The sequence below is a fragment of the Semicossyphus pulcher genome, unplaced genomic scaffold (assembly GCF_022749685.1).
Source record: "Semicossyphus pulcher isolate SPU_LCO1_2020_fin unplaced genomic scaffold, fSemPul1.0.p SCAF_18, whole genome shotgun sequence".
NCBI classification, from domain to species: Eukaryota; Metazoa; Chordata; class Actinopteri; order Labriformes; family Labridae; genus Semicossyphus; species Semicossyphus pulcher.
The window spans coordinates 1,302,414-1,324,796 of record NW_027211691.1 but is presented as its reverse complement, the minus strand read 5'-3'; the positions used below and the strand labels follow the sequence as shown (position 1 = coordinate 1,324,796).

Here is a 22,383-nt window from a genome sequence, read left to right as displayed (position 1 = left end):
AAAATACTGTTGTTTATACTTTACTGGAAGATTAAATATTTGGTAGGATGGCTCACCTGGGAGGAGAGGCACAAACTCATAGAAGAGCTCCATGCACCTGTGGCGACACTCAGTCTGAGGTCGGCCACATTGTTCCATGAGCCACACGACCACATCAGAGAGGCACAGCTTCTCATCGGGAGGAAACCCTCTGAAGAAGAGGAAACGTTCATTTACACAAGTTAATTATTATTTCTTATCAGTGCATCAACATTACTGCGTCATAGCAACAAGAAAAAGCAGAGTGCACAGGTAGCTGTAGAATTTAACTGACTTCAACTGCACCTTGTTTTCTCTGCACATAAATTCAGGCATTGAAACATCAAAGCAAAAGTCCACCTGATATCCTTTGTACTTGTGATGCACAGGACGGATCTCACGTCAACTAATTCTGCATGCATCCGTTAACCAAGTGAAACAGATTGCATCTGAGGTCTGAAACCTGCACCTGCACGTAAATAATGTCTTGTTTTTGACAGGAAGACAGACAGGAATGTGGGGAGGAGAGAGTGGAGTGACAATGTGCAACAAGGGCCGACGTCAGAGTCGAACCAGCGGCCAATGCAGCCAGGATTTTGCCTCTGTATGTGGGACGCCTGCTGTATTAAAACGTTTGAAACCAACATGGTGCTGAATGAACATCAGCAGCTTTTACAGGTTATAACAGGAACATAAGTAAAGTTTATAACAGGAGCATAAGTAAGTCTCTCTCTCAGACAGGTACCTGACTTTTGACGGCCCTAAACTACACTTTTATCTTCTGACATAATTTAGTTTAATAATTTAGACAGCTGGAGCTCCGGATTAATCAGGACGAAGCTGCTTTGTACCAAAGAATTTCACTGTATGAACTCAGACTGCGAGTGTGTGACCTTCACAGAGTTAGAAAAAACTGTGGATTGTGACCAATCCTGACGGTGTGTCTGAAGATATAGACGATCAACATAAGCTGCAGTGCCTCAGATTTAAATGTGCAAAGCATCTGTTCATGCAGCAGTGAGACCGCTTTATGCATTAAAGAAACTTACAAAGGGAGCATAAAATAAAATATGTCCATATTCGGAGCAACACAACAGCTAATAATCAGTATGTTCGCTTTATAATGCTACATGATACAACCATCATCATAACCATCATCCGCCACTTTACCCTGAACACAGAGCACCAACCTCGGGACGCGTCTCTTCACACTCGGCTCGTTGAGGCCGGGGGCTTTATGTTTGATGATTCTTTTCAGATGATCGATGGCACCGCCGCACTGCTGCACAGTACCTGAGGATACAAGAACAGCTTTATAACAATCTAACAGATATCTTTAATTTAAAACAAGCTACTAATTACGTTTCCTTTAAAGTACAATGGAACCTTGTTTAACTTGAGGGATGTTTTTGCAACACAAAAACATATAAAACATAAAAACAAGCTGATTTTAGGCTAAAATAATCACTGCTATTTATAATCTATTTCACTTCAGCACATTTATTAAAGACAGTAATAAAGACATGAAATCTGAATTTAAATCTGAAGAACTTTTACCCATTGATCGCTCGTCTGAGTGTGCCAGAGCCAAACTTTCAACGAATATGACGAGAACCTCAAAGACAAACTGCTCCACCAGGGAACTCTCCTCCCTGCAGACAGATGGAGCACAGAACAGAGCGAACAGGCGGACATGTTGGTAATATGAACAGAGAACAGAGAAGTGTAAACACAGAGGTCAAGCGTTGCACCTGAACAGCCTGTAGATACTGTTGAAGGCTAAAGCTGCTCCCAGCCTCTTGAAGCCGTTGGGGTGGAGAGCCAAGCTGTAGATTCGCTTAAACAAAGACTTCATGTTGGTCGGGCTCTTCTCCTGCTGCTTTGGGGTCGTTTGTTTGATCGACCATTTGACAAACTCCTCCATGCAGCGTCCACAGAAGTCTCTGAGAGTGCTGTCCATTGGGTCCACCACACCGTCCTGAAACAAAAAACTAAACATGAATATGACGCGCTTCAAATGACAGGAAAGAAACCATCTGAACATCTGACTTTAAAGCCCTTCATAGAGTTCAAACACTCACCATGATGGCCTCCAGAACAGCTACTGTATCCTGACTCTCAAACTTCTTGTTGTTGGTGAACCAGTGAATCAGCTGCATGACCAGCGGTTCAAACAGCTGCCTGGTCACCTGGTGAACACAGTCAGATACATAAACATCACTGTTCTATGAGTACACTCCAGCATCTCTTGTCTTTCATCTTGTTTTTATTTACCTTGTTTTTAACTGAGGGTTTATTTTTATCCTGTGTTTGCTAAGGATAACCTTTCAGTCTCGAACGCTGTCGTCACTTTGTGAACATGTTTACCAAGTCTGTCTCGTGCTGCTGATTGTGTGTGTGTGTGTGTGTGTGTGTGTGTGTGTGTAAAAGGAGGCCTATTCATACACTGTAAACCAAACCTACCTACAGGTACAAACACAACTCTAAAAAAACTTTGTTAATACTCATGTTAATCACAATATATCAGGAGATTATAGTAAATAAAATAACTGTTAACCAAGTGGAAGCTGGTGCTATGAAAGATTAAACTTTTATAGCAGCTAAGTAAGTAAACTAGTTTAATTAATATTTAGCTCAGTTTTTAAAACTTTTTTTGTGGTTTTATGTCATAGAAAGCAGAGTTCTCCTGCTTGTTGACCTGTGCCATCAGTGCCTACATGTACCAGGATGCATCGCTTGCGAACAGCCTCACTCCGCTGCATTTCTTCAGACGTGTACTCCGGCTCTGATAAATACATCCTCATCCAAACAGCCTGCACGCTTATGTTTCATTCACGCCGATTTAAATGTAGCTCGATTGCAAAAAGAGCAAAGACAAGATCAAAAGCTGAAATCGTCTGTAGTTCTTCTGGTGCACCAACAACATCAAATGACCGAGCTGGTGCTGGAAGAACTGATTCTGCAGCTGCTCTGCTCTGCAGCCTAAAGAAAGAAGGAACATCTGCAGAAACTGCACAAGAAGTTACTTTGGTAAATAAAGCAAACACAAAGTGTTCATGTGCGACACATGTCGAATCAAAGAAATCAGAAACACAGCTCGACAGTTATGTTGAATACTACTTTCTCATATGATTAATTGTTTGAACGACATGGTAACTTCATCCTTAAACTCTCACTCACATTCTGGTAACATCCAAATAATCGTTGATTTCTAGAGCGAGATTTTACCATAAATCTGTCTCCCTGTCTGAATTGCCATCCCTCTAAATCCCATGAAATTCACAGACCTTCCATGAGCAGCAGGAACAGTGTTTGAGGTAACATCATACCTGATCCACATCACAGGCCAGACGCAGCAGGACAGGAAACAGCCTCTTGTGCAGCTTGTACATCGGAGGTAAAGTATTCGTCCCTTCAACCATCTGAGCACTCTTCCCCACCATGTAGACCACCAGGCTGTGCAGCAGCTCACAGGCTGCGACCTGCAACGCACACAAGACGAGGTGGATTTAAACAACCACTGGTTTCTACAGATTCGTCCTTCGCTGATGTTGGAGGACTTACTTTGGTCTGCCTGTCACTGGTGGACAGAGCCAGTTCACTGATGCGAGGCAGGAACGGGTCGAGGTAGATGACCGGCTTCATGTCGGCGAACGGCACCGCGAAGCTGAGCCGCTTCTCTGAATCCCAGGCGACAAATTTCTTCATCATCTCCTCCGACGACACCACTGCATGTGAAAACAGATGGCTATGATCAAATCTTTATTCAAAATTGATCTTCAAGTGTAAAAAATAATGAGAAGGAGGGTTGGTTATGTGAATCCTTACCAGTCACAAGGTTCCTGTTGAGCTTTCCTCCCAGGTGGCCGAGTAACTTCACCACCCTGAGCCTCACCACAACGAGAGGAGCATCTTCCTACAGGCACACAGAAGTAAACTGTAATACAGGACCTCTCAGGGGAAAACATACAATCATATACATTTCTGTTCAATAATAGGTACGTCTTTAGATTAGACCATTAAATGATTTCTGCAACAACACCACAGTCATTTGGGGGGTCTGTAAATTCCTGCTATCATCAGATACAACATGTTCACCTCCTTCTGTAATTGTTTTAACTGATGACATTTCATAACAGTTCCTTTACGGGCGATTCTGGTATGTTGAGTACCTTAGTTCTATTTGTTTTTTTCATATTTTCAGGTGTAAATGACTAAAAGGTACAATATTTTTTTTTACTGCTCCATTAGCTTCGGGAAACAGGCTGTAATGGCTGCGACATAATCATTGATGGGTCAAAGGTCGTCCACTCAAAGTTCTTGTTGTTTCCACTGACAGGCTCAGATTGTTATTCTAAGTGTGTGACAACATGACAGAAAGGATCCCTACAGAGATAGACCTTTTTGTTACAGAGGAAGATGATTGTTTTAACCACACACAGACGTTACATCGCTCTCTGCACACACACCAGACTCCATTCAGAAAAACACTGATTTTAGCTCACAGGACACAGCAGCTGCTGGTCTACTGCTGCCTCGATCAGCTGTTGTTTTGTGTGTTATTGTTTGTTACACAGTTATTGTGTTGGATACAAACAAACTATTTAAAACGTGAATATATGAATCACCTAAGCAGTCGAAGCAGAGGTAGACCAGTGACTCTGAGCTCTGCAAGGTAAAATCACTGTTTTTTTCAGTGGAGTCTGGTAGCTATAAAGAGAGAGCGATGTAACGGCTTTTTCTGGTTTAAAACAATCATCTTCCTCCGTAACAAAAAGGTCTATCTCTGTAGGGATCCTTTCTGTAATGTTGTCACACACTTAGAATAACAATCTGAGTGTTTATATCAAGATCAACAGGTAAAGACAGAGATAGACCTGCTTGTTAAAGAGGGGGACGTGTCATTGCTCTCTTCAAACGCACCAGACTCCATTGACAAAAACAGCAATTTAACCTTTGTTGTTGTTGTTGTTCTCCCGCCGCGTGTTCTTGTGTGACTTTGGTGTTTGTAGTTTTAGATGCAGTCACTGCCTGATTCTATCGACTGGAGCAATCCAAAACATTGCGTACCTTTTAGCCATTCAAGCCCGTAAATATGCTAAACCAGGTTTCCCCTTTCACCTCGTCATAGAATAACTGCAGCCAAATTGTGATGATTGATCGTCAATAAAATGATAATGTTTATTTGAAATCAACTCTGACTTTAAGGAGTAGAGAGACACCAAAGAGACAAATCAGTAAATAAAAAGCGATTAAGGTTTGGAAATCGAGACACTCCTAGAGCCAGAGAAGAAAATACTGAGCACTGAAAACAGTTTCCCCGCTTCCTGTCGTTACCATGGTGAGCTGGTTGGATTTTTTCAACAGCCTGGTCATCACTCGGCTGTAACCTCGGTCACTTCTTGAAGACACAGCAGACATCACCTCCCAGTTACTGTCGTCTCTGTCTGTAAAAAGACAACATCTGAATCAGACTCATGAAATATTTATTCACTAAACTGCCATCAGTTCCATCAACGAACAAAGAGCTGGCCTCCCCTGACGGTGTTCTGTGCTTACTGTCGGTGGAGGTGGTTTTCAGGTATCCGTCCAGGAGAGGGAGGATGTTGGTGTAGCAGGGCTGCATCGTCTCCATGGCGATGTGGGAGGACCAGTCCTCAAGAGCATCGAGGGCGATGTTGGCCAGAGGAACATGGCTCAGACCCAACTTCAGAGCTGCCTAGACATGCAGAACACACACACACACACACACACACACACACACACACACACACACACAGAAGTCCAGAATCGTATTGTTACCATTAGCCATCATTTATCGGTTACCTTTAGCTCGTGGTTCCTCTTAGCTTCTCTGATGCTTGTTAGCTATTTTTCACACACTCTTTTTAACATGTACTTTAGACATCTGACAAATACTGACTACCAGGCCGATATGGGCCGATAACAGATTTATACATATTGGCAAAACAAAGCTGGGAGTGATTTAAAAATGGTGTCTCTTTAATGTAAGATCCTCTCAGCTCTGTCTGCAGCACATGTCGCAGAGCGTCATAGCTTAGCAGACGGCTGTCCGCCCTCTGTTTGAAAATGTTCAATATTGTTTTATAGCGTTATTGATCTACGAAAGCTGCCTGCTGTGCACCTCTGCAGAGCCATATCCACGTGATGATTTAACTGAAATAAAAAGAGTTTACTAGAATATTTCGTCTCTAAAATCACTCGACTAAAATACCACCTGTACAGCTTTTACATTTAGTGTTTGTTCCACAGTGAAAATAAAGATCGGACCTCCAGAGCCGGACAGTAGGCCTTGATGTCGAGAGCTACGATGTTGTGGTGCAGCGAGAGGACGAACGTCAGGCAGGAGGCCAGCAGCTCGTCTTTGTACTGCTTCATCCTCACGCACACCTGATGGGAAACAACAGGTCACTCACGTCTCCTACAACAAGAGCATTAATGACACTCTGAGGACAGGTTGTGACAGGAGCTGCAGTACCTCTTTTCCAAACTTAGAGAAGAGCGCGAAACAGGCACTTCTCACGGGGTCACTCTGCGGGGAGGTCGAGGCTTTCAGACCGACTCCCTGTTAGAAAGATCATTTACATTACCTGTATGATCTGTATGATACACCTCACATACCTGGCTTAGAAACCAGAAAAGTTTTACCTGGTAGAACTTGATTCTCTTTGATATTCTCATGGTGACAGAGAGCAGCTTGTAGAAGCCGCTGACCAGAGGATTTCTTATGGAGTGCAGGATCAGCTCGTGGCTTAGAGGAAACACCCAGGACTGAAAATACTCCACGTGATTATTCAGCAACAACTGGCTGCAAAAAAACAAGAAGTTTTACTGCTTCAAAATGAATCTAAATGTGCTACAATACCCAGCATGAGAACAGTGGGGGACCAAAGACTGTGTGCAGGCTTCACTTAAGTAACATTCACACAGAGTTCAATGTCCTCGTGATTTGATGTTGATGAAAATTAAAGTTAAAAGGAAATAAGGTGTAGACTTGGCAGACATGATATCAGACGGACAAACACTGCCCTGTTTAAACTACAAATGGTCTCAGCTCAAATATACGCCCGAGTAGAGTGGAAGCTCGGCATGAACGTAGCAACGTGTATGTGTTTAAAAGCATGTATGTGGATGCAGCCTGAGATGGGACACATTAAACATCCTTCTGTTTGTATTCTGACACCTGGGAGAGTTCGCATGCTGTCTCTTTTACCTGCAGAAGTCGACCAGGTTGATAAAGGCAGTGAAGTCTTTGATCTTATTGGGCAACAGGTGAGCTGTGGGGTCAGAGGAGGGCACGACATGAGCTGCATCATCGGGAGCCTGACAGGTAGAAAGGAAACGATTCGACGGTCAGCAGAAGAAAACAATTCGGCACACAGCAAAGATTTCACTTCGTCATGCCTGCTTAAAATAAAGTGTAAACAATATCAACAGGTCTGTGTACTTGCTCATCAGGACGTCGTGTTTCTCCTGCACACCTGTCAGCTATGTTTCATAAACTTCAACGAACTACATTCACACGGGCACTCCTGACAATTCCCTGAACATTTCAGGACCGTCTGCCCGTGACAGTTTGTCGAGCTGCCCTCTCACACACGTCGGACGCAGTAGTGGCGGGGAGTTTGTTTGGCGACTCATTCTATCAAAACTCATCGCTTCATTCACTGGACACTCTCGCTCTCTGTCTCTCCCATACGTGGAGCAGCGTCTCCACACGTGCTCGTCAGAACAGAGAGAGCGAGAGAGAGAGAGAGAGAGACGTCCACTGGTACGTCCCTCCAGTAAATGCAGTGATTCAACGTTTTCTGTTAAATGTTGACCTTATTGTTTAGTTCTAAAAGAAGTGCAGCTGTGTAGTGTCTCGTTTCGATGCGTAACATCTCTGCTGCGTTCACACACAGGCTGACCCCGACTTCTCCTCGACATCTAACTAGGAGGCGTTTGCGTTCACACATGCAGCCCACCCGGACAATGTCAGGAAATGTTCAGGAGTGCAGTGCACGTGTGAAAGGGCTTTAAGTTGGACCTGACAGTGACCTCTCACCTCCTCTCCTGTTGTCACGTTCTGCACAGATAAGTCCAATTTCTCCACAATCCGGAGAATCGATTTCACCAGCTCATCATAAAGCAGGCGGCTCAAAGACACCAGAGCAGCGTTCTGACTTTCAAAAGCTCCGTCCAGAAACCCTGAATCCTGCAGAGGACGACACAGGAAAGAACCGTTATTTAAAGGCTTTATAGACGTTCTGTATAAAACTTTTAACAGAACAAAGCTGCACCTTCAGCCGATCACAGTCCAGAAGGCTTTTATACAGAGCCAGGTAGTTCTGACTGGAAGGAACTTTCCACTTTCCAGCTCGAACTTGTGAAGACTCAGCAGAAGCACTTTCTTTGTCCTGAGAGAAGACGGACGAACACGATATTTCATCGAGAGTAAGCAGAGTAAATAAATAAAAGTTTGTGAATCCAGTTATGAAACAAACATCGTAAACATTCGTCTGACCTCAGACATCAGGATGGGCTTCGAGCAGACACGAATCAAACCCTGGTGCACTGAAGGATAAGGAGTGAACATTTTAGCACACGTTGCACGAAATCTCAGAAGCAGCATTTAATCGAACCTGGACATCCATAATCGACACACTTACGAGGGCTTGATATAACAGTATCTGATAAAGGACAGCGATTACATTAAGACTTTCATGATGGTCTTTTAAGTCCGATGTGTCCGTGATCAACGTACCCACAGAGCTGATGAAACTCCACAGCACCGGGCCTTTAGAGGCCATGGCCACCAGCACCTTCAGGATGGACCTGCAGCACGCAGTCTGCATCTTCTCGCTGTACTGAGGGAAGCTGTCGATCTGCACCACCAGGAGGCGCTCCAGCAGAGGAGTGTACACCTCTGGAATCTGAGAGACAGACACAACATGGCACCATTAACATCAGACTAAAGAAAGGACAGGTGGAAGCTTGTCAGACTGTGCGTGTGTGTGTGTGTGTTACCTTGTCCAGGTGAATGAGGACGCTGGCGATGGAGTCGAGGAAGCTGGGCAGCTGGTAGAAGCTGTCGTCCTCGCCGTCAGACTCGGTCAGGTACATCTGCTTACAGCGCTGGATCAGCTCTGTGTACATCAGGTCCACGTCCTGCGGACACACCTTCTTACACGGCTACAGAAGGAAAAGGTTTTATATTTATTATACATTCAGAGGTGAGATTGTACATAACAACAGAACAACAGATTACATTTAAGATTATCTAGTGGCTTAAATAAATACAGTCTGGGACGAGCTTTAAACAAAGTGCTGTGATGAAAGTAAACATGGGACAGAACATACGCCTGCGAAGAATCCATATCCTCGTATGGCGATGGACAGCTCCTTATGTGTCGAGTCCATCGTCTTTATGATGCCGCAGAACTTCTGCATGAAGAACTTCAACTTGCTCTTGTGCTCCTCGATGTTCTCGGCCACCAGCATCGCGACCTTCAGAAGGTCACAGAGACATGAGAGGAATCGTTTGACTTTGGCTGGCATCATGACAAACAGTGTGAGGCTTTAATCACAGCGCTAACACGGTGTCAGCCTTCATGTGTTCACCTGTTTGAGGAAGGACTCGAGTGCGTAGTAACTCGTCTTCTTCATCTCAGCGTTGATGTGTCCACACAGCTTAGACATGACCTCGAACAGAGCTCTGTAGTGGTCCATGAGGCAGCTGCTGAACTGGGAGGCATGTCTGGCTACAAGTCGAAGCCCAGCTGTGAAAGAAGAGTCACAGAGATGTTTGAGTTTGGTGGTTAGTTAAGTTTGATTTTGATTTTCTCGTGGAAACAGTCGTCCTTACCAAATGTGACAGCGTAGCGACTCATCTCCATCTACAACATAAAGTTAACGAGCACAAACAGGAGTCGTGTTACAGACGATCGCATTTCCTGTAAATTCAGTCACATCAAAGGTCGTGAAACATCCTGCACAGACAAAGGAAGGTTAAAGACACTCACCTGGGGGCTGATGGCCTTCAGGGCGTACTGAAAGATGTCCTTAGACGTCGCCGGATCTGCAAGTTAGAGGAACACACTGATCATCACGCAGCTTCAGACACAGCTGTTTGTACATGTGGAATAAAACATGGAGACAAACCTTCTTCCATGGTTTTAGTGAAGTTGACCATCAGAGCTGTGACTCCTCTCAAACATCCAGCGACAACAAACAGCTTTGGTTCCTTAGTCGCAGAGGTCATCTGGAACAACAGGAGCCACACATGAACAAACACGTCGCTACATTTACAGGATTTATTTAGTGCAGAAAGTTGCTGTTTCTACTTTCAAGAGAGACAGCTGCAACTATTTAGGCTTTTAATTAGCTCTGAACAGCCTTCATGTGTAAAACGCATTCGTTTAAATGTTTAAATCTACATAACAATCTTTCAAATGAACTATGTTTAAGGTCTGTTTACTAGCTGCTACAATAACTGTGTAATATTTCTTCTTTATTGTTCTGTAAATTACTGAATCCTTTATATCATTCCCAAATGTGGCCCTGCTGATGATCTGAGCATGGTGGTGCAATGACAGTGAAGACATTCCATCTGTCAACAAACCTGTTCCTTTAACTCCCCCAGATAAGCTTTGTAGAGTTTGTCCGAGTTGTTGACCATCTCGCTGGGATGAACCTCTGCAAGGACTCCCAGCAGCTCGTAGATTTTGCCGAGGACTTTCCCAAAAGCAACAAAGAACAGTTAAGTATTAATAACCTTCAATAAAATGATGGTTATAAACCCAACCTTGGTGTCAGACATCACAAGAAGCTCACCAGAGTCGGGTAGTTTGCTCTTCTGACAAAGCTCGCTGTAAAATCTGTTGAAGATGTCGCAGATTCGGAGGTCTGCAGCCACGCTGGACGCCTTCGTGGTTTGGAGAACCTGCGGAGAACAGGAACAATGTCTTTTTATAAACAACCACTTATTAAGAACGTATTAACAAAGACATCACAGAGACTCTCACCAGATGATAGTAAGTCATTTTGTCAGTAGTGGATCTGAACACATCAGCTGTCAGAGAAACTGACCTTAATAAGCAGCTCCAGCACCGGAGTCCTGCATTTGGCTATCTTCTCCTTGGTGTACACAGCCATGCACGTGTCCTGAGGAAAAGAAGAGGAGAGAATGAATATGAGAATAACATTCAAAAGAAGTTTGACTTGTTTCTAATTATTGATACAAATTGGTGGACGTTGAGGCGACTAGCCGTCAGACTTGAGCGGGACAGGGTTCCTACAAAGTTTAAGTTTACAGACTTCTCCAGGCTTAAACTTTCAGACATCTCTGTACATTCATAAGACAATATGTGAGGACAATTAGCTGGATGTTTATTACATATTTCTTCCAAATAGGAACCCTTGGCCAACCAGGTTAAATATTTTGTATTCTGAAGCCAACTGTAGAAAAATGATTTAACTGTTTTGCTCATTCAGTCCTCACTCCTACGCTCCACTGTCAAACCTCTCTGTCCAAAGATGAGGTAAACTAACCTTTGTTACCTTCACTCGTATCATATTCCCTTAACATACTAAGTAAGTAATAATATATAGTTTGTCCCCCCATACTTCCTGGTCTCTTTTATGAATAAGAACAGGTTCACTTACGCAGACTGTCTGTTTAGTTCTCAGATAACATCGTTGAAAAGTTTTGCTTATTTGTAACGTTGTGTTTCAATTCCAACGAATGTATTTGTCTTGTAGTGGTTCAGCTAATAGACACTGTGCCGATCTCACACAGAGGTCAACAGGTCGGCTTTAAACAATCTGCCTGTATGATCAATTTTAAGAAAGTATGAAATTATATATTTTAGAAAACAAAATAGTCTGAAACATAAACATTTCCTGGAATCATTTTTCTTCTTTCCAAGTTACTAAAATCAAACTTAATCCTTTTGCACACTGCACGGGACACACGGCGATGTGTAAAAAGCTAAAGAAGCCAAACACCAGCTGTAAACTGAGTCTGTTTTCTAAATGAGAAACTTACTCTGATGTCAACGGCGTACGTCTTCTCCCAACCTTTGACTCTCGGTGAGACCCGGTCCAAGAACTTCTCCAGAAAACACAGGATGTCGACTCGAGTGTCCCGGAGCTGGAAGAGAAATCTCTGTCAACGTCAGAACTCTAAAGCTCTCTGACAACATCATTATGGACCGAAGGCTCCTTTATATCTACCTCATCTGACGACAGAGACTTCCTGAGGAAGACGAGCAGTCCATAGTCTTTGGAGAACAACAGGGACGTCTGTAAAGCTTCAAGACGAAGACGGAATCAGAAGGAAAGTATGTCCATTCAATGCCAACAATTAAAGACTAAAGCCTAAATATCAACTGGGTCACTAATGTGGTTACTGACTAACTCACTGATGAAAGGTAAACGGGACTAAAATTATTGTTTAGACACTTGGAAGAAGTTGGATGGAGAGCCGGAGAGGAGCATCGCAGGAGTATCACAAAGAGTTTGTCCATGACTTTAAACTCAAAACTCGTCACAGCTTTATTAAATCATCTGCTCAGAGACTGTTGGCCAAACCGTGAGGAAAATAACTACAATAATATGTTAAGTCTGGCCAACAACATTGTCTCTGACAGTGACAGTTACACAATTTAATATGGTTAGACTGAAGCACTCTTTTGTACACCATCAATCCACAAATTAAATATGGATGTTAATCCAAGTCATGGTCTGAATTTAGATCTTTTGTTCTCACTGAACATTTTTATCTGACACCTTACAGTAAAAATATGGAATATATCATTAAACGTTAATCCCTGACGACGTAATTCACGTAGTTCAGTTCTTTAAGTATGTATATAATAAAATACAGCAAAGGGAAAAAAATACAATAACACAAAGCCAACATTTACGCTCTATTTGGCAATATTTTCTCGTCATGTGAAATCAAAAGTACAAGAAGATTTTCTTTGGTTGTAATTTCATGTTAAATTTAAAGATATTTGTATACTACATATGAAAGTTGAAAATTGGGGCTGCTGTAATAAACTAAAACACAGTCACATATACCCGACAGAGAACATAGATAAAATATATAGGCCTACCGGTATTCAAATGACGAATTTCTTTATAAATATTTATAACACAATATAATAACATGCGATATTTTAATATAAATATAAAATATTAAAATGTGTCACGGTGGCAGTTGCACTGTACATGCCCAACATGTACCCTGCAGGTGGCAGGTGTTGATTCACACTATCGGGAACAAGGTGTCATGGAGGGAATCTGTGGTTTAAACAACATCGTAAAGACCCGCTGTTGAAAATCCTGAAATAGTTTATCTTTGCTTTTTTGACTGTATAACTACTTTTATTGTTCAGACTTCTTGTTGAGTTGTATTTGCATCGTGCAAACTTTAGTTAATCTCAAAGAATCCCGCTGTTTTTATATATTGTGGTCTGATGGAGTTACCGCCCACCACGCTGCAGTTTTGGCGGACCAGGCTGTTCTGATACTGGCAAAGGTAATAAAAAGTTATCGACGTTGATGCAATAAATTCTACATGACGAACTGATAAGTGGCTTCTAAAGGTCCTGAGAAAACTTTATCCTACAAGATGTTAAACACCCATCAAACACAAAAGCATCATTAACATAAAATTGCCAGATTATGAATGGAGTTTGGCGAGAGTTCAATGCGTCCCTTTGTGATATTTATTGGACTATTTGATAGACTTGATTGTCTTACCAAGTTCATTCTCGGTAGGTGTTAGCATGCACTCCTGCCCCAAGTCCCCGACAATATCGTGACATTTCAGCGCAGCGGCTCGTGAGTCCTCGTCTGAAAGTGATTCATGAAGTTTCAGGAGAAGCCCGTGAATCCCTCCAGCAGTACTGCTTACAGGAGAAGACATGACTGCAGCTCTGTGCTAAGCTAACATTAGCATCACAAGCACCACAAACCCACTCGTATAATAAGTACACAATTACAGAAAGTTCTATTACAGCTAAACAAGACAGACACAGCGCCAGCGTCAAGCTAACCTGCGCATTCAAACTCAAATCACCACGCACATCAGGAAGAACAAGAACCGGATACACACGGCGTGGGTTTCAAAATAAAAGCCCTGATGATATTGTTCCAATGGATTTCAAGCGACAAAAAGACCTAAAGACTATAATTATATTTATCAACGCTAATGTATAATCAAACTACTAACGTCTCTATTGTCATAAAGATCAGCGTTAAGCGTTATTTCTGCGCCAATGCCTTCTTCACTTGGACCATACTAGTTAAAAGTTAAATTTTCAAGCGTAACCGGAAATCGTATTATATTGATTTTGCACATAGTGTAAATATACAGTCATTGATTTTGCATAATAATTAAGCATTTTTTAAATTATTTTTCTTCCTCTCCTTCTTCTTCTTCTTCTTCTTCTTCTTCTTATTCTTATTATTATTATTATTATTATTATTAATAAACAGTGGATCTGGGGCAGACGGATTTTGTTTATTTCATTATTACAGAAAAGTGAAGACCACGTCAGGCAGACCGTGCAGAGAAGCATGAAGCCTGCAGGAAGTGTGCAGCAACCAGCAGGTGAGACACCTGAGACTGTTTAAGTTTTCTTAGTAGAAATTATTTTAGTTTATTTTTTTCATTGTTGAAGTGAAGTTCTTCCTTATATTGTGGAAGTAAAAAAAAAAACAGTAGAATTCACCTCTAAACAGACAGAATATGTGAAGGTGTTTCACTGTGACAGAGTCGTCCTCTGTCGTTCATCTGATGCTGATTTTATGTCAGATGATAAAAATAAGATGTAAATAAGTCAGAAGTTTCCAGAGCCTGACTTCCTGTCGTGTGCTGCTCACCTTCTCCAGGTGCTGAGTTTCGGCTCGAGGCCGCAGCACTCTGCTGCTGCTGAAAACCCTCCCCAGAAGAGGAACAGGAGCTCCGTGCCTCGTCCTCCTGCTGAACGTCCAGGGAAGGTGGATTTGCTCTCCAGGCCTCGACCTGCCACCGTCCCTCCTGCTGACCTGCCTGTGGCCTCCAGTGTGCCCCCCAGCCCCCGGGCCTCCAGTGCTGCTGACCAGCTGAGCTCCACTGATGTGAACACACACAACCACACAGTGGAGGAGCTCCAGCACGTCTACCACGCTGTGGTGGATGATCTGCTGAGGTACGTTTGAGTCCAAATTACAGCTGCAAACTGATGCTCCACCTATCAGCTTGAGCCTCTACATCAGCGTGCAGCTCTGAGCTCCACCTTCAATGTCCATCTTTGTCAAACTGTATCCTCTGCCACGATGTTCGACTTCTAAAAGCCAGTTGGAGTGAGAAGCTCCTTCCTCCACCTAAAGTCTCCTCCATCAGCCTGTTCCAGAAACTGTTGTCTTATCACCATGACAACACACCAAAGCCCTGCAAGCAAGTATCATTACAACCTCCACCCGTAGATTCTTGCAGATGACTCTTGAAACCAATTCCAAAACTTAAAGTCTCCTCCACCTCCTGCTTGCAACCTGCACCATCGCCTCCACCTGTTGAATCTGGAAGAAAGCTGCATAGCAAATCTCCATCTACAGCTTCTGCCAGCAACCTGCAGCCTCCTCCACCTGCAGATTCTTGCAGACACAAAAAGGCCTGAACCTCCACCCCTCATCTTGGCCAGAAACATGCAGCCAAATCCAACAACAGATTGTGGATGCTAAAGCTCCACCCAGAACATCTGCCAGAAACATGTACCTGCCTCCACCTGCATAGGGAGCAGAGATCTTACTGTCAACATCTAGCTGTAACCTGCAGCCTCCTCCACCTGCAAATTCTTGCAAACAGCTGCAGCCTGAATCTCCACCTCTGGACTTTGCCAGCAACCTGCAGCTTCCTCCACCTGCAGATTTTGCATCCCAGAGCTCCACCTGCAACTTTTACCACAAACATGCCTTGCCTCGACCTGCATATCTACCGTAGCAGAGATCTGAGGCCTCAACCTCCACCTTTGGCCTCTAACAGCAACACTATAGATGCTGGTTGACACTAAGCCTGACACGCCAACTCCAGGCTCTACCAGACGCCTGCTGCCTCCACCTGCAGATCCTGGCAGACAGCTGAGCACTCTTACTCGACCATTGGCCCTGCCTGTAGCCTTCAGCTCCCACCTCCACCTGAAGATTCAGGCAGAGAAACCTCAGCTTATGACATTTGCTAGTAACATCTACTGCAACCTAAGGACCCTGTGTCCAAAAGCTCCACCTATAACATCTGCCTCCACCTCCATCTCTAATAGAGATCTAAGACTTAAACCTTCAAACCTCTGCCAGCATTCTCAGACTGCTCCCTGTGACTATCAAGAAGAGACCTGACGTCTCATCATCCACCTCCAACACCGAGAAACAACCCGTAGCCCTCCACCTGCAACTTCTTCTAAACGACTGCAGCCTGAATCTCCACCTCTGGACTTTGACAGCAGTCTGCAGCCTCCGAGAAAGAAACGGCCTAAGGCCTCTGCTAGCAAAAATAACTGTAACCCCCACTGACCTCTACCTGCAGTCTCTGGAAGGTGCAGCCTAAACCTCCAACTGCAGCCTCAGCCAGTAACGTTTTTCCAGCCTAAAACCAGCGGACTGTTCAAGACAACAAAGCCCAGACGTCCACCTAAATATTCTGCCTGCATCCTGGAGAACCAAACTCAGCATTCCGCCTCCACCTGAAGCCTACATCTACTGCCTCCACCAGAAGAGTAAAACCGAGAGCCAAACTCAGGTAAGCTCCATGTTTGAATATTCAGTGAGGATCAGCAGCAGGCTGATTTATTTCTCCAAACGTTTCCTCTGGTCTTTTATTTTCAGTTCCTCTTGTTGCTTTGGAAAACCTCCGGTCACTGTCTCTCCTGCTGTGAAGTTTCTCACTCAGTTTCATGTTGTCATGTTTCATGTGTTTTTCAGACCAAACCTCCCTCTGAGTTCACGTTCAGAGATGACAGGATCCACGTTTTTTAGCCACCATGGAAACATCCAGTGTTTACCAAGAGGAGCGTCTGCAGCTTGAAGAACACAATGAACAACGATGAAAGTAAGTCGCATATTTGAATGAAACATCTTTAAATACAGTTTAGATAAAGTACATTTCTACACACTGTAAACGAAGTTCAAGCTACACCCATCAAAGTCCCTGACCTTTGACCTTTCTGTTTAGAGAGAAACGTTTTGCCAGCCTCCACTTCCAAAACTCCAACCACTGCCTCTGCCAGAAACACGCGCATTGGCCTCCACCTGCAGGTTCTGGCACGAACTTGAGACCAAACCTTCAGCCTCTGTCAGCAACATGTTGCCGAGCCTCCACCAACAAACTCTGGCAGATGGCTGACCTCCACCTGCATTTCCACCTCGAGCTACAGCTTATAAGAGCAACCTGCAGACTCCTCAAACAGCTGAGGACTCGGCCTCCACCTCTAAAATCTGCCAGCAACCTGGAGCAGATTCATCATCCCAAAGCTCCACCTACAACACCACAGAAAACCTGCCTCCTCCTCTACATCTCGCAGAAATCTGAGCTCTCAACCTCCACCTTCAGGCCCTGACATTAGCCATGAGCGGCTGCCTCCGCCTAAGATTCTGGCAAAGGGATGCAGCCTTAACCTCCACCTACAACCTGCAGCTTCACCCACCTGCAGATTCCTCATACAAAAGCTCCTTCTACAAAATATGTAAAATCCCTGCGCCTGCCTCCACCTGCATATCCAGCTAAGATCTGAGGCCTCAACCTCCACCTACAACATCTGCCAGAAACCTGCAGCCTCCTCCACCTGAGGATTCTGGCAGACAGCAAACCTCCGCTTCAGCAGCTGATGGAAATCTACAGTCCCTCCACCTGTCTCCACCTGTATATCTGTGCAGACAGACAAGCCTACAAGGCCACTCTCTGCCTCTAAACTGCTGCCGCCTCCACCTGCAGACTGAAGCAACAGAGTTTCAGTCCAAAGCTCCACCCAAAGACCAGCATCAAACCAAAACTGAAAACCAGCTCAGACTTCCACCTAAAAGTTCTGAAGAGCCAGCCTCCACATGCAGCTTCAAAACCTCCACAGTTAGCTCCAAGTCTCCAGCCTCTGCTAGCAGCCTGCATCTAAGCCTCCACCAGCCTCCACACAGACCACCTGCAGCTCCACCCTTCGACTCCAGATGACAACCAGATGAAGCTCCACCTCCTGCCTACATGTTCCTGCAGCCAAACTCAGGTAAGCTTCAACCTCCAAGTTTTACTGTTCAGTGAGGATCAGCAGCAGGCTGATTTATTTTCTCCTCTGGTCTTTTATTTTCAGTCTCTCTTCTTTCTTTTGAAAACCTCCTGTCACTTCTTCTCCTGCTGCAAAGCTTCTCACTCATGTTTCACGTGTTTTTCAGACCATCCAAACAGATTCAGCCTCTTTGTGTTCACCGTCTTACACGCAGTGACAGCCAAGAGGAGTGTCTGCAGCTTACGATGAAAAACAATGAAAGTAAGTCACATATTTTAATGACTTTCAGTAACTGAACATCTTTAGATACAGTTTGGATAAAGTATATTTCTACACTGATCCTTTCACTGAAAACAAAGTTCAAGCCACACATATCAAGCTCCTGACCTTTGACCTTTCTGTTTAGAGAAAAACGTCTACCTGCCGGGAAAAAACAACCTCTGAGAGGCAGCTGGAGAAAGATGTTCCAGCCTCCATCCACAGCCGCCGCCTCCACCAGAAGATCTCAAACCTCCACCCTAAAGCCTCTACATGCTAAATCTGCTGCCGCCTCCAACGTCAAACCTCCATCTGCAGCCTTTATAAGAAACCGGCAACAAGTTAAAGGCCGCCCTGAGAGCTGCCAAAATGTTCATTTAAAAAAACTCTAAAGTGTTGTTAAAAAGTGTGTCAATAACATTTGTGTTAAAATCAAAGTTTGTTCTGAGATTATTTAAAGAAATGAAACGAACACATGTGAGGCCGATGATGGTTTAAACTCCTCTTTGTGTTTTTTAAAGACTTTTACATGTTTTTGTGAAAATAACACTTTACATGATAATATAATAAACGAGCAGTAAGTTGAGTCTTAATGATATCTGTCCAATTGTGTTTGACGCTTCACTTTCCTTCTTTTATCACTTAATAAAAACACAATACGTTTATAGTAATAATAACAATAATTAGAGTGTCATAATAATAACATGAAAAGTAAAATGCAATAGATAATTCCATTCATTTATTTAAATCAGACAATTATTTAAATAATAAAACAATAAAAAACTAATAAAAAAATGAAATAGAAATATAAATGGAAAATCACTCATAAAACAAATAACAGAAGACCCACATTGTTCTGGTTTCATGGATGAATAATGAGCAGCAGCTTAATGGGACTGCACTACACTCATCTGACCAGCAGGTGTCACTCATGTCCCTTACTTCAAACCATAGACTGTATATAGTCATTGCTTAAACCTGTAGAGGTGGATCCACTCTCAGCGCAGCGGAGCTTTTAGGGGTCGTTTTTTGACAACAAGATACAGTTAAACACTCAGACACATAAATAAAAAGTCATTACTGTGTGTACTGAAATCTAAGTTCGTCTTTAGTTTGGCAAAGAGTGCGGATGACATGAAACTTCCGTAACACCAGAGAACAGTTGGCCCTGCTGTGACAACATCTGGAACAACTTTCTCTGTGATCTCAGGAATGCCCACGAAGCTAAAACAAGTGTTCCAAAGATGGCTGAACATACATTGAACTACATTCAAAAATCTACCTGTGACTTGACAATATAATTTATATTTAAAATATTTAAATAGGTTAGTTGGCCGTGGTGGGAAGGACTGAAGTGCATTAATTTAAGTAATGTACTAAATTACAAATATAAGGTCCTTGTACTTTACTTCACTATTTGTGCCATTTTATACTTTCACTCCACTTCATTTATAGGGAACAGTTATATTTACAGTTCTACTATTTCTCTGAAAGCTCTGTAACATTTTAGATTCAGATAAACATTTTAAAATATAAACAATAAATAAATATCATATGATTATATCAATATGGCGCCCTGGGAAAATTAACAAAATACCCAGCAGAACAGAAAGCAATTTATATGATAAAGTGTACGATCAAAATCAGCTCCACTTTTACCTGCAACATTAAAGTGATGAAAACATTAATGCTTTAGAATAGAGATCGGACAATATAATTTTTACACAAGTTAAAAATCTGAGTAGACTTCTTCCACTGTCATATAAAGGTTGAGTGCAGTTCTGTGACTGTGAGATTAACTTATTTTAAGAGTTCAGATGTGTCTGTATTTCTCAGGAAGTTGTTCCTCTCCACAGTTTATGCAGCAAACTGAGGCTGCTCCACAGACAGGAGGGCCTCTGTATAAACTGCAGAGATTTACAACCCGGCAAACACAATAAAGAGTCTGCGGCCTGAGTATCAGCAGTGTGTCTGTATCTCTGTGCTCTCTGTGCACTGTAAAATCAATAATTATCAGGTTACTGCACTTCTTTTATTGGACTATTAACTTTTACTCGGTATTTCGCAGATCTCATGTTATTTCAGGACCGCCAGACTAAAGCCGGAAGTAAATAGATTTTGGGTTCAGAATAAAAGGCGGAAAATCCTCCTCTACATATAAACCATTGATATATACATATATAAAGGGTTTCTTTTTGTATAAATAAAAAATGTGATATTAAGTCTGGTTATGACTCAGACCTGTGGGTTAAAACACATTCAAGTTTATAGGCGACTTATTCTTATATTTTTTGATCGTTTTTTATTCTGTCAATATCATGTTTTTGGGATTGAGAGGAAACATATCGTTCACTTATTTTTTTTTTAACAAATAAAAATAACTAATATTCTTTCTTCAGTTTCAAGTGAAGATCTTTACGTTTTTTCAACTCCTTAACATGACGAAGAAAGTTATTGAAAACGTCTGGCCAGGAACTTATTTTGAAAGGTATAACCGGAAGCCTAACGTTTTATGAATGGTTTCTTGACACTTTAAAACTCCGACACCTGTTGTTAAGGGAGGACTGCACGCAGGCACACTAATCACAAGTCCCAGCCCACATCACATGGAGAGAGGAGTCCGGACTCAGAGGATCTGAGCCGGGGATTGAGAGGGGTACGGGTCTGGGACGCGCGCGCTGGTTGTGGATTAATTCGTCTTTCTCAAGATCAGTTTTACGACTCTGGATTTTCTTTGGCTGAAATGTTTCAGCATAAAACAGCAGGTGTGTAACTCTGTCTGAAACTGTTTAACATACCGTATGAGTGAGTAGCTATGAAGTGTGGGGAGTCGGTGTAGCTGCTTACTCTTTACGGGGAAATTCAAGCGAAGTCTCGTACTTTTCTTCTTAAATGCTGACTTTTGCGGGCAAAAAGCGCACGCAACGTTTTCTATAAGATGACGTACTGTAAACTCTTTCTTTCCTTTTAATCACTACTTCGGCATATACTTAGTAAACACACGTTTTCTACAAAATCCCAAATTCAGATTGTTGTTTAAATAATTGTCCGAGCTAACTAACGCAAATTCCGGTCGCGACCGACAGTCAGAACTGTTTGCAGAAGTCGAGATTTTACATGAAAGAGTGTTGCATGGTAGATTTTTCATACGCCGAATTACCTATTAGACTTTTGTAATTCGACAGCTTCCATAGGGATTGAAGTTGTTTTGTTTTATTAGGAGATAAGCAAGAAATGATGACATTATAGGACTTTTAACCGGCAGTGTCGTGTTGTCGGAGTTTTGCTCCGATGCAGTGTAGATGGGAAATGCATGGGCACCTGAGTTTAAAGCTTTTCTCTGCTGTTTTCTTTCTTAAGGACACTTTGATTTGACAAACGAATGTTTTGTTTACATTTCTCATCCCCTTTGGTTAAAGTGTGCATCTCAGTTAAAGACTGGTTCGCTCTGTCACGATATGTTTGGATTGTGTTCAGTGTTGTTGTTGTTGTATTAAGATGAAGAATACCGAGGCTGATTCAGCTAACAGGTGCTTGTTTGAATGACCTCCCACAGAACTCAGAACAGTTCACAGCACTACCCAGGAGCTCTCTGACTACACACCTCATTTTCTTCTAATAGACTCATTCAAACTCCCTGCAGGTTCATTATTATCCATTTTAATACGGAGAATCTACATGTTTACTATTGTCAACAAATGCAACCCAGTCTGAATGGTCATTACCAGGCAGTGATTGACATCTTCTGCTTCCCTGCAGCATCCTTCTTCCCTGCTGTGGAGCACTTCTGGCTGTGAGAGCTGCAGGATAACCGTCACCAGGCCTGAGGGCCACAGGACCATAAGAC

The 22,383-nt window shown here is 42.9% G+C and overlaps 1 protein-coding gene across 1 annotated transcript in view; it reads right to left on the bottom strand.

Moving 5' to 3' along the window:
- Nucleotides 1-13,954, bottom strand: part of prkdc (protein kinase, DNA-activated, catalytic subunit) — a 49,556-nt gene extending 35,602 nt beyond the window's left edge. Inside the window, exons 1-30 of the mRNA XM_069667813.1 lie at nt 13,789-13,954; nt 12,256-12,332; nt 12,068-12,172; nt 11,110-11,184; nt 10,855-10,963; nt 10,643-10,755; nt 10,183-10,282; nt 10,044-10,099; nt 9,887-9,917; nt 9,643-9,800; nt 9,382-9,528; nt 9,049-9,213; nt 8,786-8,954; nt 8,546-8,595; nt 8,322-8,438; nt 8,087-8,236; nt 7,253-7,362; nt 6,688-6,847; nt 6,518-6,604; nt 6,310-6,429; nt 5,578-5,737; nt 5,356-5,465; nt 3,847-3,934; nt 3,583-3,746; nt 3,348-3,500; nt 2,100-2,207; nt 1,770-1,996; nt 1,576-1,670; nt 1,209-1,311; nt 57-190 (exon numbers count right to left, since the gene is read on the bottom strand). Of these exons, the coding sequence (XP_069523914.1) occupies nt 57-190; nt 1,209-1,311; nt 1,576-1,670; nt 1,770-1,996; nt 2,100-2,207; nt 3,348-3,500; nt 3,583-3,746; nt 3,847-3,934; nt 5,356-5,465; nt 5,578-5,737; nt 6,310-6,429; nt 6,518-6,604; nt 6,688-6,847; nt 7,253-7,362; nt 8,087-8,236; nt 8,322-8,438; nt 8,546-8,595; nt 8,786-8,954; nt 9,049-9,213; nt 9,382-9,528; nt 9,643-9,800; nt 9,887-9,917; nt 10,044-10,099; nt 10,183-10,282; nt 10,643-10,755; nt 10,855-10,963; nt 11,110-11,184; nt 12,068-12,172; nt 12,256-12,332; nt 13,789-13,954 (3,607 nt within the window). The remainder of the gene's footprint in view (nt 1-56; nt 191-1,208; nt 1,312-1,575; nt 1,671-1,769; nt 1,997-2,099; nt 2,208-3,347; nt 3,501-3,582; nt 3,747-3,846; nt 3,935-5,355; nt 5,466-5,577; nt 5,738-6,309; nt 6,430-6,517; nt 6,605-6,687; nt 6,848-7,252; nt 7,363-8,086; nt 8,237-8,321; nt 8,439-8,545; nt 8,596-8,785; nt 8,955-9,048; nt 9,214-9,381; nt 9,529-9,642; nt 9,801-9,886; nt 9,918-10,043; nt 10,100-10,182; nt 10,283-10,642; nt 10,756-10,854; nt 10,964-11,109; nt 11,185-12,067; nt 12,173-12,255; nt 12,333-13,788) is intronic.
- Nucleotides 13,955-22,383: the final 8,429 nt, after the last annotated feature.